This window comes from Pipistrellus hanaki (assembly GCF_964339955.1).
Source record: "Pipistrellus hanaki genome assembly, chromosome: 3".
Lineage (NCBI taxonomy): Eukaryota > Metazoa > Chordata > Mammalia > Chiroptera > Vespertilionidae > Pipistrellus > Pipistrellus hanaki.
Genome location: NC_140505.1, coordinates 143,925,445 through 143,942,924, shown reverse-complemented (window position 1 = coordinate 143,942,924; position 17,480 = coordinate 143,925,445). Strand labels below are relative to the sequence as shown.

Below are 17,480 nucleotides of genomic sequence, written 5' to 3'. Positions count from 1 at the left end.
CTGCCCTGCCCCTGCCCCTGCCCCTGCCCCTGCCCTGCTCCCCACGGGCCTCTGAATCACCATCTCCCTCCGTCCTCCACCCCTGGGCTGGGGAGAGGGGCTCTGGGTCTGGTTCCTGAGAGGTGAGGCTCCAGGAAGTGAACTGAGGTGAGGCCGGGGAGGGGGCACCTTTGAGCGGAACAATTACTGGTCAATCCCGCCTCCCGCTGCCCCGGAGGAATCTGCTCCACTTCCCGGCATTAAAGGGGAATGTCCCAGCACATCGGACTCCAGGCATCTGGTGCTGGCCCGCACGTTCTCCCTGCAAACCCCCCCCCCCCAATCCCCTCTCTGCCCCTGCCCCTGCCCCCTCCTGACCCGGCCTCCCCCAGCCTCTGGCCTGTCCGCACAGCCTCTCCCTCATCTTCCTTAGAGCAGGGAGGCGGGGATGTTCCCAGGGCCCCCGCCTGGCCAGGCTGGGCAGGCGGAGAGAGTTCTCGTCTCATTAGGCCATCACCTAATTTCTAAAACCCTCTGCCGAGCTTCTTCCGTGGGCCTGCGGCGCGGCTCCTGATCTAGGTGGCTGGGACCCTCCCCGAAGAAGGACGAAGGACGACCTGAGGTAGAGCAACTGCCCAAGGCCCTGTGGGCAGGGAGGCATAATTAATTAGCACCGCGGTGCCTCAGCCACAAACCTGTTGGCCAGGCCCTCGGCCCCACCCGGCCTCTCTTCCCAGCCCAGCCCTCCTGCTCGCCTCAGCCCCTCCACCGTGCCCGTCAGCCCAGCCCAGCCCTCCAGCTGTCCTGCCTGGTTCTCCAGGAGCTTCTACAGAAAGCACCTGAGAGGGCACTAGAGGGGAGAGGAGGATGGGGCCACCCTGTGGTTAGTACCTTTCGGCTGACTCACCCACTTCCACGGCATCAGGGTCTGGCGCCCAGTGGCGCCCAGTGGTGGTGGGTGGGGTGAGGCAGAAAGCCCAAGGCCTCTTGAGAATGCACTAGAGCTGATGGGTGAGGCCTAGGAGGGGCTGCCTCTCAAGCTGGGCCACAGCCCTAAACACCTGGGCTCCCCCCTCCCCCCAGCCCAGACCAGCCGTGGCCTGGCCCTCAGAAATGGGGAGGGGCTGTGATCTCTGGGAGAGAAAACCATTTGCTTCTCCTAACTTTGCCAAGGCTCAGGCTGGTGGGAGGGGGCTGGTGCTCACAGGGGTCTGGACCTCCTCTGACACTTGTCTCCACCCCTCCCTCAGCCTCTCCCTGGAGACATTTTTCTAGCTGCAGTGCAGGGAGGGCCCCTCATGGTGCTGAGGATACCCCAGGCTAGGCTAGGGGAGGCCAGGGTGGGCCGCTGGAGAGAGAAGGGGTGCTGGGCGCTGGTTCTGGGGTGGTGACCGCAGACTCCACAGGACAGAACTGAAGCTGGACAGAGGTCAGATGGAGGCCAAGGGCCTCCTGAGTTGGGAAGGCCGGGTGACAGATCCTCCCTTCCTCCAGTTGATGGACAGACATAAACCCCACCTGCAGCCAGACATTCCTGAGCTCTGAACCATCAATCAGCCCCTGCCAAAAACCCTAAGCCCCCTATTCCTAAATCCCTAGGTCCCTAATCATAGGCCTTACATGAAACCACCAATCAGGATGTGCTGAGTGCCCTAAGCCCCGTCCCCTATCCTCCCCTTAAAAGTACATGGACCCCGGCCCTCGCCCTCGCTCTCTTCCTCTCTCTCTCTGGAAGCAGCCGGCAGTGGTACTCTTCTCTTCCATAAAACCTATGTCCTGGCATCCCGGTCTCCAGCCCTCACTATTTCATCTTTCACCGGGGACCTTAGTTCTTGTGGGGCTGGGCCTCTGAGGGCCTCTGTCCACCTGAAACTGAGGGGAGGGAGGGAGGGAACGAATCCAGAGAGTGTCTCTCCCCTCCCCCCCTCCCTGCCTCACCCTCCTTTACCCCATGGAACCCAGGGGACCTGCTGTATGTCCTCCTTCCTTTGACCCAACAACTGCGGGCAGGGCGGGAGCAGGGGCCCATGCACCAGGCTCCTGTCCATGTTTACACAGCCCGAAGGATGAGCCCCGCCAGGGCCTTTGGTGTGTTGTCTCCCAGGGAGACATTAACGGGTAATTAATTAGCCCTGCGGTGCCTCCTCTCTGTGACTCACAGAAGCCAGGGCTGCACTAAGTCAGCTGTGCAGCCGCTTCCTTTGCCGCCAGCACCCCGCCAAGCCTCTCGGGCGCCCCTTCATTCTACTGTGCGCCAGACCCTGTTCTAAGCACTGGGGAGGCGGCGCACACAAGCCAGACACAAGGCCCTGCCATGGAAGAACTTACATTCTGCCGGAGGGAGACACATGAGAAACAAACAAATCACAAAGATACGGAGTCTGTCAGAGGATGAGATGTGCTATGGAGAGAAATAAAGCAGGGCAAGGAGTAGGGAGCCGTGTGTGTGTGTGTGTGTGTGTGGGGGGGGGGGGGCAGGGGGGGAGGGGGAGGAGAGAACCTGCTTCTAGGCTGATGGGAATAATCCAGTAGAAAGGGCGATACTACTGATGGGGAGGGGCTGGGGGGAGCAGTTACTGGAGAGACCTCTCAGCCCCCCAACTCCAAGGCAATAGGAGTTGTCCCCTCCCCCCCCCCTCCTCCTCCCCCTCCTCCTCCTCCCCCTCCTCCTCCTCGGAGTTGTCTTCTTTGAGGGGGACCACGGGGCCTTGGAAATGGCACCAGCCTGGGCACAGGACACGGGGGTCCTGTCCTAAACCCGCCTATCCCTGGCACCGGGACTCGGTGCCAGCCCTGTAACACTCGGGCCCCAGGTGTGAAATCAGGCCTTCTAACATCAGCCATGCCCCTCTGCCCGGCGGAGGTGAAAACCCAGTGAGGTAACAGGTGTGAAAGTGCTTTGTTGAAAGGTAAAGGGTGGAACAGATGGTTGGGTTGTTCTGATTATTCTAATAACACAAGGGATTAGTAAAAAAATTTAACGGATTAATGTTCATCCAACTCTACTTGTACCGACAGCCTCCCCACGAAGCTGACACACTCGTGACCCGATCCTCTGGAAGCCAAGTGAACTCCCCTGCCCTCTACCCATCGTGCTCCGCCCGCCCGCCCTCCCCCCTGCACTGACCCTTTTCCGTTTGTCTCTGGCAAACCCTGGCTCCCCGCTGAGGCCCCAGCAGCTCCTCCTCCCAGTGTGACCCTCCCTCTTTCTTTCCTCCTGGCAGGTCCCCGCCCCATCCTCTGGGTCTGAACTTGTCTTCAGCGGGTACTGCCTGGAAGACAGAGGGCTGGCCCGGAAGCCAAGGGAAGTTAAGTGTTGTAGGGTGACACCGTCCTGGTTTGCCCAAGATTTACGAGGCCCCCCAAGAAGTGGGGATGTCAGTGCTTAAACTGGGACAGTTCTGGGTAAGCTGGTCACCCTCGTCTTGACCGAAGCCACCCTTTGCTGCTGTGCCATCACCTGCCAGGAAACCCGGGACACGCCACTTAACTCCTTTAGGGTTCCGTTTTCTCTTGCAGAAGGAGGCGCTTGGAGTTTCACTAGATCCTTTTTTAGTTTCTTCCAGGGCTCCAGTTTTGAGCCTGGAGTCCTTTACTCATCGCACAGATATTCACTGAGTGCTGCCATGTGCCACACACCCTGCTCTTCCCGTTAACTGTGGCCTCCCGGGCACACAGCACGTCACACATAGTAGGTGCTCAATAAAGACCTGTGGGGATGAATGGACCAACGGACCACACCCCATTCCTGCTCTGCCGATCTGCCCAGAACCTCTGCTCACGTATCTGACCCCCACTCCCCCGCTCTATCACTCACAAGCCTCTGGGGCCAGTGCATGCACCCGGAACGCTGGCCAGACTGAGTTGAGCGGACACTCCAGCGAGGGTGAGGACAGTCCGGTGACTGCTCCCGCTGCCAGGGGAAGTTTACCTTGGGCACTGCCACCCAGGAGATGTCACCAACATGAGTTTATCTCCGTGGCGGACCTTGGGGCAGTCACTGCCCCACCTGCCGCCCCTTGGAGCTCCTCTGAGCAAAGGGTCAGCACCCAGGCTTGCTGCAGGCGAATGTCTGCCCCGGGTCACCTTCTGTCCCCTGGGCACCTGCCTCCAGCCCCCCACTCCCTTCCCCACCGGGCCGGTGGGGCTCTGCAACCAGGCCACCCAGTTCCGGGTCTGGCCCTCCCACTTCCTTGAGTGCTGGATGACCTTGGACAAGCTATTCACCGTCTCTGAGCCTCGGGCTCCTTACCTGAGTTTGTTAACAACAGAACTTATTTTGCAGAGTTACGGCGAGGAGGGCGTGTACCCAGGGAGCGTCCGGGGGAGAGGGGAGCCAGTGCTCACTACACGTGAGCTGTGATTGTTACCAGAATCGCCACCGTGGTCACCCGCACCCCCCGTTGGGTGGGAAAAGTCCAGAACAAGCTGAGCCTGAGCGCCCCTCTCACTGGGCGCTCAGAACCTCCTGTGCCCCGAGATTCCCCGAGGAGAGCGGCCACGAACTGAGTGCATGCAGCCAGGACCTTCACCTCCCACCCCATCAGCAGCCCTGGCTCTCCCTGACGCGAGGGGCACGTCTTCCCAGCTCTTCCAAAGCTTCCATCCTGCTGTTCCCACCTTCCTTCCGCTCTGCCCGGACGGGCTGGTCTGTCTCGGAGACCAGAGAGAATCCCTTGACCTCAGCACTGAGCCCTGCTCTGCCCCAGGCACATCCCACGGCTCAGGGAGGACCGTGGGAAAGGCAGAGATGGCGAGGCCTGGGGAGAGGATCCGAGGCGGGGCCCCGGGGAGCCACACTTACCAATGTAAACACGCCTGCTCCCAGCACGGCGTACACTGCGTGGAGCCAGGGCACCTACGGGGCAGACAGACAGCGGGCTCAGGGATGGCAGATGGGGCGGAGCGGCAGGGAGGAGGGCTCAGTCCAGAGCATGGGGGACGGGCGTGGGACAGACCTTCCTGGTGGGACCCTCCCTCACTGCCCCCACCCTCCCCAGACGTTCCTAAGAAATGCCAGGTCCCAACAGGGACCCCCAGTTCTCTGTGTGTCCAGGGTGGGCAGGGGAACCCCAGGCTAACAGTGACCCTGGAGGGCCCAGCAGGGAGCGCCCCACCTGACCTGCACCTGTTCCCTCCGCACAGCCCCAGGCTCCGCAGCACCGGCACCCAGTGACTTCCCGTTGGCCTGTCCTTCTCCCAGCCTGGGCGCCTCCTCCCTCCCTGCCCTGCAGAGTCTGTCTGTCTCTGCGGGGAGTTCCCAGGTTCTGTCTGTCTGGTGAGGGGCTGGGTGGGAGGGGACAAAGACTTGAACTCAGGGGTGAGGTGGGGTCCATGTGGGATTCCTGCTGGCGGGGCGGGAGGAGGCTGCCTGCGGGGGCAGGCACTGCACCCCTTCCGGTCTCAACCCCGTGGAAACCCTGTGCGAGGCACCGCATCCCAGAAGATTCCAGGAAACACAGGCATCACAGCTGCCTGACAGGGTCAATAAAGGGTTCTTTGAAGCTTGGGGCCCCACCTTGTACCCCCATCCTAGATACACAGAGGGCCCCAGGCCAGCTCCGGCCCCTCCCTTCGTCAACCGTCAACCGGATCCTGGGAAGAGCCAAGGGAGTGCTAGAGCCGCTCCAGCTGTTCGAGGGGCAAAGCGCTGGGGGCAGGCGTGGGTGTAAGACTGAGCCCCCCGCAGGGGTCCAATAATTCAGCTTCCTCTCTTGGGTTCCCAGGATCAGACCTCAAACCCCTCCTGCGATGCCCTCAACCTGCCCTCTTCCACCAGCAGAGGCCTTAGTTCCCAAAATGGGTCACTGAGGCCTGGGAAGTCCTGATTGGGTATCCCAGAGCAGGCTGGGAGTTTGGCTGAGATTTGGCCGCCCTATGGATGTTCCAAGGGGGTGGGACAGCTGCGTGTCGGACCCCCGCCTGCCTGGCTGCCCCGAGTCTGTCCCTCCGCACTTGGCTGATCCCCAAGAGTCCCCCAAGGCTCTTCCCCAGGACCCCTCGGGGTCTGGTGGCCCCCGGAGCTCCAGAGCGCCCTTCCCTGCCACGGGTTTGAATGCTCTGGGCACCCTCCCCTCCAGCCGCCCCTCCCCCCAGAAGGGCGGATGGGGAAGGTGAAGCCGGATGTGGCTCATGGTGCCGGCAGGCGCCCAGGCCTGCTGAGAAAGGCCTCCTTGTTGGTTTGCTTACACTGCCAACCGGCCCCGGGCAGGTGCCAGGAGGGGCTGGATAGGACGGCAGGCGGTGAGCCTCTGGCTCTGGGCCTTCCCGGGAGGGTGTGGGAGGAAAAGGCACCCCCCGGCCGGCAGGCTCCCTCCCTCCCCCCCTCCCTCCCCGAGGGCCCGCCGAGCCCCCAGACTCACGTATTGGAAGGGCAGGAGGAGGGCCAGGATGAGCCCACTGAAGAAGAGCGTCATGAGCAGCACGAAGAGCACGCCCTGGCAGGAGGTGAAGTCAAACTGCAAGGAAGGGAGTGGTCAGCGGCTGGCGGGGGCCTGTCCGGCCACCTCCGCCTCCTGCTCCTGCGGACCAGCATCCCTTCCCCATCCCCGCTCCCGGGGGCCTCCCCAGACCCTCTGGTCCCCTTTGTCTATCCCCTGAGGCCCCGCTCCACCTGCCTCCCGAGCCCCGGGGCTGACCTTGGTCTGGAAGCTGAAGATGGTGACGGAGAGGCAGACGAGGGCGGTGATGCTCAGGCACAGCAGCACCGAGGTGGTGTTGTAGTAGCTGAGGGCACAGGCGGGGGTCAGCCGTCTTCGTCTCCCTGGCCTTCCGCCCAGGCCCGGGCTCCTCTGCAGCCCTGACCCCATGAGCTCTTGCCCCCGCCCACTCCCCTCTCCACGGGTTTTCCTTCTCCCGGCTTCCTGCTCCCTTCTCTCCCGGGCCCTGAGCTCCCCACCGTGCTGGAAGGATCTCGGAGAGGTGGGAATGGGGTGGGAAGGGGGGTTTGTGCTATTGCCTGTAGGTGGGAACTTCCATAATCTCACGTTTGGGGTCTTTTAAGCTGCAGCCTGACGGGTCACCTTGGTCTCCTCCATCCCCACCCTCCCCACGGGCCTACAGGTCCTAGGGCACCACCAGGTGGGGCGCACAGGGCGAGGGCTCTAGGCCAGCGTTTCCTGCCTGTGCTCCGTGCCCTCCCCATGCTCCCAGGAGGATGGAGTCGGGAGCATTTCCACCCGCCGTGTGGAGAGACCCGGGCTGTAAGCCTGGCCTACGGCCCCTATGGCCCCCTGCCTGCCCCCTGTCGCCTTTACCTGGACAGCATCCCGGTGAGGTAGGCCATGGACAGGGTCTGAAAGGAAAAGCAGAAACGTTCCACGGCTCAGACTTTGGGGCCCAGACACCGTCCAGGTCCAGCCGGGTCTCCATCCCTCAACTCTGCGTCGACCTCACTCACACGGTTACCTCGAGGAGTCGGGCCTGGCGATGCAGCATCCCAACCGGCCTCGTGCCAGCTGCCTTTCCTTCTGTGGCAGCCCTGCTCTGCCCCCTTCCTGAGCCCTCCCACTCCTCATTCTCCGGAGCTCCCGGACGGCCCATGCAAACCTCTTTTTATATATATATATATATATATATATATATATATATATATATATATATTTATTGATTTTGTACAGAGAGGAAGGGAGAGAGATAGAGAGTTAGAAACATCGATGAGAGAGAGTCATCGATCAGCTGCCTCTTGCACACCCCCTACTGGGGATATGCCTGCAACCAAGGTACATGCCCTTGACCAGAATCGAACCCGGGACCTTTCAGTCCCCAAGCTGACCCTCTATCCACTGAGCCAAACCGGTTTTGGCCCATGCAAACCTCTTACACACAAAACCGCAATGAAGAGAGACAGCGGGCGGAGTGCGGGGAAGGAGACTAAGCCCGTTTGGAAAGAGGGTGGGGTATCTTTGGGCCTGCCCAGTGTGGCTCAGTGGTTGAGCGCTGACCTATGAACCAGGAGGTCACAGTTCAGTTCCCAGTCAGGGCACACGCCTGGGTTGCAGGCTCGATCCCCAGTGTGGGGCATGCAGGAGGCAGCCAGTCAATGATTCTCTCTTATCATTGATGTTTCAAACTTTTTCCCCCTCTCCCTTCCTCTCTGAAACAAATAAAAATATATTTTAAAGAGAAGAAGTGGGGTGAAAACACCCCTCTCCCCCAGCGGCCTCACATTAGACGTCCCCAATCTAGACGTCCCGGCCTTGGAGCCCACCTCCCTCCATCCCCTCAGCACCTGCCCTCAGCCCCGGACCACTTACAAAGACGGTCAGAAGGATCATGTTCCAGGGGAAATATCTCCTGTAAGGCAAGCCACGGAATTCAGAGGAATGGGGTGGGGTGGGGGTGCCAGCAGCTGCAGGGAGAGGGGTCTCTGCCCACCCCCATCTCCACTCTTTGGAGGCTCTTTCTTTAGCCACATTTCCATGTGCCATCTGTCTGTCCTCCTTCCTCCCACCTCAGAGGTAGTAAGTAAAGGAAGGGGGTGCAGCCCTACATGAAGGAGCCCAGAGAGGGGTGGGGCCTTCTGAGGGGGGCACAGCACACTGGTGGCAGGCAGGCCTGGGGTCAGAATGCCCAAGTCCTGCTCATCTTCCCACAAGTTGCTGCTCTTCAAGCCATCATCATACCTAGGTCCAGAACAGCAGGCCAGGGTCATGTAGGTCGCAAAGAACACAACGCTGTGAGAGACAGATGAAGGGGGAGTTAGCAGCCCTCCCCCCACCTCCATTCCCTGCCTCCCCGCCCCCCCCCCCCCGTTCCCTGCCTCTCCCCTGCCCCCCCCCCCCAGGCCTCTCCATTCAGTCCCTTGGACTCTATAGTCATCCCACTCTATACCCCCACAAGGCACCAGGCAGGGTGACGGGGACTGGGGTAAGCTACAGTCATCCTAGAACTTAGAATGGACAGGAAGGTGGTTCAGTTCTAAAAGAGAAAGGGGACGGAAAGAGCCTGCCTCTGTACGTACTTGGGTGCATGGGACAGCTGATCCCCACCCAACCAACCCAATGTGGTCTCCCTGGACACCAGCTTATTACTTCGGAGGAAAAGCTCATATGTACTGTTTTCTATGGCCAGGCAGAGTGCTGTGTGCTTCATGAAAATGAAGTAATCTCCTATCTTCTCTGTGAAGCACGCTTTTTTTTAGTTAATCCTCAGGCTAGGATTTTTCCCATTGATTTTCAGAGAGAGGGGAGGAAAAGGGTAAGGAGAAAGAGAAAGGGAAGAGAGAGAGAGAAAAACATTGATGTGAGAGACACACATCGACTGGTTGCCTCTGGCATGTGCCCGACTGGGCCGGGGATTGAACCTGCAACCCAAGTACGTGCCCTTGACTGATTTAAAACCTCGACCCTTCGGTGCACGGGCTGACGCTCTGACCACTGAGCCATTGGGGCCAGAGCAGCATGCTTTTCATCGAACAGCTGAGGCACAGTGAGGTCAAGTGACTTGTCCAAGGTCATGCAGCTACCACCTGGCAAAGGCAGGATTAGAACCCAGAATCTCTGACTTCAGAGGCCCAGCTCCATGCTGCCTCCTTCAGGCCCTTCCAGCCCATAATGACCTTGGGAGGTACTTTATTGTTGGTCTACCTACCAGCAGGGGCAGGGCCCTTGTCTGTCCCGCCAGTGCCTGGCACAAGCAGGAGACACCTGCGGCATGGGCTAAGTCCAGTGGGGGACTGGCGGGGAGCTCGGGCACAACCAGACAGGGATTGGGGATTGGGCTTTCCTGGAGAGCAGCGGACGTGGAGGCCAGTCCAGGAGGTGGGAGAAGAGGCTGAGGACCCACGGGTAGGGCGTGCTCACACCTACCTAGATCGGTGCCACCACCAATGTGCGGTCTCCAGCACCCAGAAGGCTCTCAACAAGGCTCCTGCCATTCTTCCCACCCCCCTCCTGGGTCCTCTCACTCATCCCCACAGCAGCAATTCCAACCCTTCTCCCCGCCCCCAAACCTCTCAGGCCCCCACTCTTGGCCTGGTCTGGCCTGAGACGTCCCAGGAAGATTTAAGGTGAGGTGGTGCTCCCTTCGCTCCCTGCCTGCCACCAGCAGCTATCATGTCCTGCGTCCATGTGCCCTTCCCCCTGTCCCTCCTCCCATCCCAGGCCAAACCCTCACGCCTGGGCTCTGGGTCCCACACCCTCAACGGCGCTGCCATCTCTATTACTTAAACCTTTCTACCGCCGCCTCTCCGCCCACACAAACCTCCTCAGCTGTGTTCCATCTTTCATCAACGTCTTCCCTAGTTTTAGCGGCGGCCACCTTAGCCAACTCACAGCCAAGCTTCTTGAAAAATAACTTCTTCTCACTGTCTTCTTCTCCACTTCCCGATCACTCCCCAGCCCAGCAACCCTGCCCCCACGTCACTTAACACGAGGCCTTTGTTTGGTCCAGCGGACACTCGTCAGCCTGCCTCTTCCCGGACCTCCACAGCATCTGCTCTCTTTGCCGTCTCCCCGGTTCCACATGGTCCACACGTGCTCCCTTCCTGCCTCCCTGCCCCCCAGGGTTCCGTCAGAGACTCTCTGACCACGGCTCCTTCCTCCCGAGCAGAGGGTCCCTCCACGCTCTTCCTGGGGCGCTCGCTCACCCACGGGACTTCCTTTGTTAGGCAAATGCTCACGACTCACAGACCTACATTTCTGATCTAGGTTTTCCTTCTCAACCGAAGACCTGAGAGCCCAGCTGCTCACGGGGCAGACATGGCTCCCCTGAAACGCGCCAAACTCAACAGAGAACCATGGTTGGCAAACTGTGGCTCGCAAGCCACATGCGGCTCTTTGGCCCCTTGAGTGTGGCTCTTCCACAAAATACCATGGCCTGGGTGAGTCTATTTTGAAGAAGTGGTGTTAAAATAAGGTGACCAAAAGTGGGACGTCTGGTCACCTTATGTTAGAAGAAGTTTAAGTTTTAAAAAATTGACTCCAAAAGGAATTTCAGTCGTGTTGTTGCTATTTGGCTCTGTTGATTGAGTTTGCTGACCACTGGGTTAGACCCAAAGGCGCTCTCTTCCCTACTCTCCTCCGGCATCCCTGGTGCAGAACACATGCTCCCTCTAAGTTTCCCAACCAGAGGCCTCAGCACCACCCCTGACTCTCACTGCCATGCCTGATAACCACCCGGACCTGTTGATCCTCCTACCCAGGCAGCTCTCAGATCTGTCCCCTTCTCTCCAGCCCCGCTCCCATTCCCTTTGGCGGGCCCCTCTCTGCCTCTGGTCCCCCTGCCTCCAGCCCTGCCTCCTTCCCTCCAAGCTGCTGGCTGATCCCATCATGGGGCTTCCCTGCTTAAAATTCCCAAAGACCTGGCAGTGCCCTGCCTGATGCACCCCTGCCTACCTCTTCAGCCCACCCCTCAGCACGCTCCACCCCAGCCTTTCCGATCTCACCCCCCTCTGCCCCTCACTCTCCGCTCCTGCTGGAAGGGCCCAGCTGGCAGGGACACTGGGGGCCTGGGTCGGAGGGGCTTCCTCTGTGTGCCATGGGCAGACCTCAGCCGAAGCCCGCACCCCCACATCTCACTGGCCTGCTCCTCTGAGAGGCCCTTCTAGCCCAGGGCCTGGCACTGGTGAGGTGATCTTTAAGGACTTGTGGGTGAGATGCAGGACCGGGAATGTGGGGTTGAGACACGCCTGCTGGATTTGGTGAACACGTCCTGCTTCGTGGAGGATCGCTGAATCTCCTGCCCCAGTTGAGAAACAAGCCAGCGTCTGCCCTCTCTGGGACTCCCTTCCGTCATTAGCCAGTTGCTTCAGCGACACACGTAGTAACGCCTTGTCTACGTGCGTCCTGGGTGTGGGTCCTGTCCCCTGGCCAGAATGGAAGCCTCCGGAGGGCAAGGGCCCGGTCTTCCTTCGCTCTGGTCCACAGCTCCTCCACCCCGAAGACCAGAGGTCAGGAAGAAGGGGCGAGGGTGCAGCCCCATGCATTCACATCCCAGCTCTGCCACCACCATCACGTGACCGTGAACAAGTGAACGGCAGGGCCCCCGTTTCGTCCTTTGGAAACAGGGCTGCGGGGATCGGATGAGAGGATGCACATCGAGCATTCGGCACCGGGCCTGGCGCGAGTGAGGACTCAGGACCGGAGTTGTTATTACTGTCATGTGACTGACAGCTCCCAGGCTCCGGTCTCTGCCTCTTGCTCCTCTGCCTGGTTCCCCCAATCCCCTCCCACAGCTCTTCCTATTCCCACTGCCTCGGCTCAGAGGGAGCAATCAGACAATAAGGCCAGAGCTCACTGAGGGAGAGCACTCGGCCTCCGGAAAGCTGTGAGGGGGGAGAGGAGTGCTAGGAGGCTGCCCTCCCAGGGGGCAGAAGATGAGTCACCGGAGGGAGAGAAAGACTGACTCGTGTGTCAGGGCCTGGGCCCCGGGGCCTGGCCTGGCGCCATGGTCTGTTTACAGAGTGTCAGGACAGAGGAGTGCAGCTCAGGTGGAGGCCAGCTCTACCACCAGCGTCCCCTCTCCCCTGTCCTGAGTCACAAGCAAGCGGGGGGGGGGGTGGGTGGGGGGTGGGATGGGGGGGTTGCGGGGGCAGCAGAGCGGGAAGTGCGGGAGCTCTGCAATCAGAAAAGCGTGGCTATGTGGCTTCAGAAGCAATAACTCCCCGAACCTTGATTTCCTCCTCTGTAAATGCGGATAACGATACTGTCCACCTTGGTGGGTTTGGTGTAAGAATCAAATGGAAATATCTGTAAAGTACTTAGCACAGAACCTCACACACTGAGAGAGAGAGAGAGAGAGAGAGAGAGAGCGCTGTTGTAGTCTTAAGGGCTTAGCATGCTGCAGGAGGTGAGATTACCAGGTCTCAGACCAGGAGGCAGATGGGGGTGGGGGGAGGGGCAGGTGAGAGGTGTTGAGGGTGAGGAGGGGGCAGGCAGGCTGCTGGTCTGGAGAGAAGGGCACAGCATGTGGCGGGATGCTCAGGTATCTCGAAGGCACTTGATGCCCCTGAGAAGCACAGGGCCCATGCCCGCTTCCTATTTCTCTCCCCCCCTCCCACCCCCCTCCGCCCTGAGCCGGGGAGAGCATCTCTGCTTCTGCCTTGAGCTATTGAGGAGGCCCTGGTACACGTGCCCACGCTCAGGGGGCGGGCTCTGCCTCCACTTCTGAGGCTGCCTGCCCCCTGCCACCACCCGCTCGGGGCCCGGTGGCCTGCAGACCCTCCCGCAGAGGGCCTGGCGAAGGACCGGGGGACTCCGTTCCCTTCCCCAGGACACCCGAGGCTGCCTGGCGGTGCTGACGTGCCGGGAGCCATGCCAACCGGCTGCGTGCGCCGCCCGGGCGCCGTCCCAGGGGCCTCATTAGCGTCACCACACAGGGCCTCCCGGTTCCCCGAGACGCTTGCTCCTGCCCGGCCTGCAGACAGGCCCTCTCTGGTGCCCCCAGAAAGGCTCTGGGGGCGAATGCCTCCTTCCCTGGGACCCCCAGCTTGATGGAGACATCCCTTCACGCCTCTGCTCCTCTGAGGAGCCCTGGAGGCCAGGAGTCCCCCTCCGGTCAGTCAGCCTTTGGCTGGCCTGCATAAACCCGAGGTCCAGTCCGGGACTGCTCGTGGCGTGGTTGATCCAGCAGGCTCAGCTGAGCCCACGTCCCCACCTGATCCCTTTCAGCCTTGGACAGCCCTAGCGTGTAAGCTTCTTGGCCAAGCGAATGGAGCCTCCACCCCATAAGTCCCCCCCCTGTCTCTGAGACATCCTGGATTCCCCCACCTGGAGCCTCTAGCCCTCTGACAGTCTAGTACCAGGCTCACACCTTCCCTCGTCCCCTCCTCTGACCGCCACTTTTCCATGTGTTGCCTTGTGCTGCCCACTGCGTTCCCCAGCAGCCCCAGAACGGAGCTGGGCTCCCAGCAGGGGCTGAAGGAAACGCTGGTGAGAGAACTGTGCTGGATAACTCTTCTTTGTCCAGAGAGGAGGGTCAGAATCAGCTACACCGTCAAACCTCTTCTCTCAAGTTACCTGCCACACTCCTCGAAGAGTGCAGCCAGGAGCTGAGTGGCTTGAAAGGAAGGGAGTCTGCCAAGCAGAGGGATTAAGAGCACACGCCTCAACCTGAAGTTTGGGTTTGAATCCCAGCTCAACCATGAACTAGCTGTGTGACCTTGGACGACTTACTCAACCTCTCTGAGCCTTAGTTTTCTGAGGCAATCGTACCCTGCAGATTCGAGGAATGAATTCAATACCATGCATCGAGCACACAATGCTCATCCCTTATTAGGCACCCTATAATTAACAATTCAATTAGTAAGATTTAATAACAATAGTAAGAGTAGCAACATTATTATTAGTGTGAGCAAAGGTGTCCCACTCCTTCTCTACAGAGCCAAGGTCTGAGTCTCTCCAGCATGGCCCCAGCCCCACCCCTCCCTCTTTGTGCCTACCTCCTCCCCTTCTCCTAAACCTAAGCACCTCAGAAGGGCCTTCTGGCCTCACACTTGTGGGAACACATCCTACGAGGTGGGACGAGGCCATGGGCTTGTGTTCTGTCATCAGCAGAGATTCCCCACTCTGTGCCGCTGAGGGTTCCCTGGGAAGGGGCCTGGGGCCCGGGGGTCTGGGGTATACTCACTAGGATGCCCAGTACCAGCCTGGGTTAGCCTGGATATAGTCCTTAACGGGGTCACTGCAGAGGGAGGGAGGGAAGAAGAACAAACATTTACCCTCTGTCTCTATTTCTGGTTCCACATCTGCACTGGCCCCCGCCCCCCGCCCCAGTTCACAGGACCTGAGAGGAAGGAAGGAGGCCTGCAGCCCGGCGGCTCAGGAAGCCCAGCCACAGTCCCAGGCTGGGGCTCAGAAGTGCTGGGTGTGGGCGAGAGGACCTGAGAGGGACCCGGAAAAGCACCAGGCCCCCCCCCCCCCCCCATGGAGGACTCCTGTGCGTGCACTCTCTAAGGTTCTCTCCAGCGAGAGGAGGCCCACTGCCCCACAGCATCAGTCCGGGTGCCCCCCACCCCAGGCCTGGCCACGGCCAGCCCCCAACAGGTGCTGGTTTCCCATGCCAGCTCACCAGAAGGTAAAGAGAGCCACGACGCTCAAGGTCACCAGCAGCTGGATCAGCAGGATAGTATAGACCTGGGGGTGAGAGGGGTTCCTTGTTGGAGGCCTGGGAGGCTCAGGTCCCCAGGGAAGCTCAGGGAGGCCGCAGAGTCCCTGTGAGTCAATCTCCTCCCCAGACCCGCATCCTGTGCCCCCCGTCCTACCCCCACTCCCCCGTCCTCCTTCTGGAGGGTCCTGGGAACAGATCCAGCACCCAGTGAGAGGAGTAAAGCTGGTCCAGAACCCACACCCATAGGCCACGGGGCCTCTCAGTGTCTGCAGAGGAGAGATGACATTTTAGGGGTGGCAGGGCCAGCGGGGGATCTAAGGAAGTACTTCCCAACAGCTGGCATCACGAGGGAGGGACAGACTGGCCTCTGCCGCAGAGCTCCCCACCCCACCCCGGTCCTTCCTGGATGGCTGGGGAGCGGCAGTTACCTTTCTGATGAAGACTCGGCGGACTTGCTGGTCATCCCAGCTGAAGGTGGTGAAGAGCTCATGGTCTCCGGCGGGGAAACGGCCCTCGTAGCTCGAGCCGCTGTCTGGTGGGCAGGGGAGGGCCGTGAGGGCTCCCGCACCCATACACACTGGCCCAACAGCCACTGCTCAGAGCTGCCGTGTGTCCAACTGGCTCCCCGGACCAGCCGAAACCTTTCCCTCCAGCCCCACGCTCAGGCCTGGCACCCCTTCATCAGATCTCTCTCCCTCACTGCTGCTCAGGCTTCTTGTTCTGAGTCCTGAGAATGAACTGCCATCTCCCTGCCCCTTCCCTCCACCCCGGCTGGGGCTCTCTCTCTCTCTCGAGATGAAGCTGCGCCATACAAATTCAACCCTCCCCTCTGTGTCTCCCCACCGCTCCCCTGGACATGCGGGCTTCCCTGTGGCAAAGAATCAGAGACGGACAGACATAACCTCAGGACTATCCAGCACATCTCAGGGTCAAGGGTCCTGATCCCAGCTTGCTCTGAGGCCCTTGGGGTGGAAACTGGGACCCGTTGGATGGGTGAGCCCGCTGGGAGCCAGGCCTGGGGGAATCCTGGAGGGGGCATAAAGCCAGGACGAGGCAGGAAGTGGGGTGTGGGTGGGAATGAAGTGCTGCAGGCTGGTCCCAGAACTCAGACTTTCAGAAGAGCGTGGAGGCCCCTGTCAAACAGACCCACACGGGCTCCTCCTCTGAGACTGTGTGACCTTGAGCAAATGACCATCCTTCCCAAGTCCCTTCCATGAAATGGGTCAGGGAAGGGATGAAACGAGATAAAAGTGATGGCCCACGGCTTTGCCATCAGGAGAGGAAAGGGTTTCTGCCTCGAGTCCTGAAGAACGGCATGAGTTATCCTAGCAAAGAGGCAGGGAAATGAGTCCCTGATGGGGACGAGCCACCCTCTCCTTTGCACCCCTCGTCTGGGCCATTCCTGAGGCCTCACGTGCCCCCGTGTCCCCCTTCACGGTCTCCATCAGTTCTCCATGTTATTCCCTCCAAGGTAACAGCCTCCATCTTGGTCTTTCAAAGGCGACCACAGCACTGCCTTGCTTCAAGCTCTCTGACAGCTCCCCACTGCTTTTCACTCAAGTCCAAGCTCCTTATCAAAGCCCCCCAGCGCCCCCCACTGCACATTATTTATTCTGTTTTCTTCAGCCATGCGTTCTCTTGCTACTGGGCACATCCCATTCCTTCAGCCTGGAACACTCATTTCTCTGCCTCTTTACTGGGAAAACTCATGCTGTTCTTTGGGACTCAAGGCAGATACCCTTTCCTCCAGGAAGTCTTCTGTGATAGCCAGGCAGGCGAGGTGAGGGCCCAGGCCTCTATCACTGCGTCTGTTTCACTGTGTGGTAGTTGTCCATCAACTCGTCTGAGCTCTGTGAGGGCAGGTCTTACAAATGGATGCATCCCCAGAAACGAGCTCAGTGCCAGACACAGTGCCTGGCACACACTTAGTAACTGCCTTCCTGTCCTGACAACTGCTTGGAAAACGTTCTTTAAGGCAGCCAGTCCCGGCCACCAGGAAACGGGCCAAGAGGAAGGGGAGAGAGGTGGGCCTATTGCAGGCCTGGGGCCTGGAGACCCTCACTCTCTCATCCTTCACTTCTTCTTCATGTTCTTTCTGTCTGCACCCCCCCTCCCCCACCACCACCACCACCACCAAGGTGCCACTAGCCAGGCCAGGGAGGGGAAGAAAAGAAGAGAGAAAGCACCCTGAGGGTATCTGAGGCGGTGAGAAGGGCTCCCCAAACACCAGAGTTTCATTACCATCCCAGTTGGACACAAGCACGTAGCTCTGCTTGGATTTAGGATGAGGGGTTTTGTGGCGAGTGGTGTGGACCATGGTGACTACTCCTTGCGAGTAGAGTCTGTCTGAGGCATTGTCCCTGGGATCCCTTCTAGAATTCTGCTGGGGGTGGGGGAGGGGAGCTGCCAGGATGGGGGAGGGGGGTTGAGCGGCTACTGAGGAGGCTGAGGGG

The 17,480-nt window shown here is 60.0% G+C and overlaps 2 protein-coding genes across 2 annotated transcripts in view; both read right to left on the bottom strand.

Annotated features, from left to right (window-relative positions):
• The window catches only part of RACGAP1 (Rac GTPase activating protein 1), a 190,894-nt gene that overhangs the window by 63,451 nt on the left and 109,963 nt on the right, over positions 1-17,480 (bottom strand). The window lies entirely within an intron of this gene.
• FAIM2 (Fas apoptotic inhibitory molecule 2) overlaps positions 1-17,480 on the bottom strand; it is a 29,497-nt gene that overhangs the window by 7,364 nt on the left and 4,653 nt on the right. The window contains exons 3-11 of the mRNA XM_084877506.1: positions 15,456-15,559; positions 14,989-15,053; positions 14,548-14,601; positions 8,604-8,654; positions 8,235-8,274; positions 7,236-7,273; positions 6,618-6,705; positions 6,342-6,437; positions 4,784-4,837 (exon numbers count right to left, since the gene is read on the bottom strand). Of these exons, the coding sequence (XP_084733632.1) occupies positions 4,784-4,837; positions 6,342-6,437; positions 6,618-6,705; positions 7,236-7,273; positions 8,235-8,274; positions 8,604-8,654; positions 14,548-14,601; positions 14,989-15,053; positions 15,456-15,559 (590 nt within the window). The remainder of the gene's footprint in view (positions 1-4,783; positions 4,838-6,341; positions 6,438-6,617; positions 6,706-7,235; positions 7,274-8,234; positions 8,275-8,603; positions 8,655-14,547; positions 14,602-14,988; positions 15,054-15,455; positions 15,560-17,480) is intronic.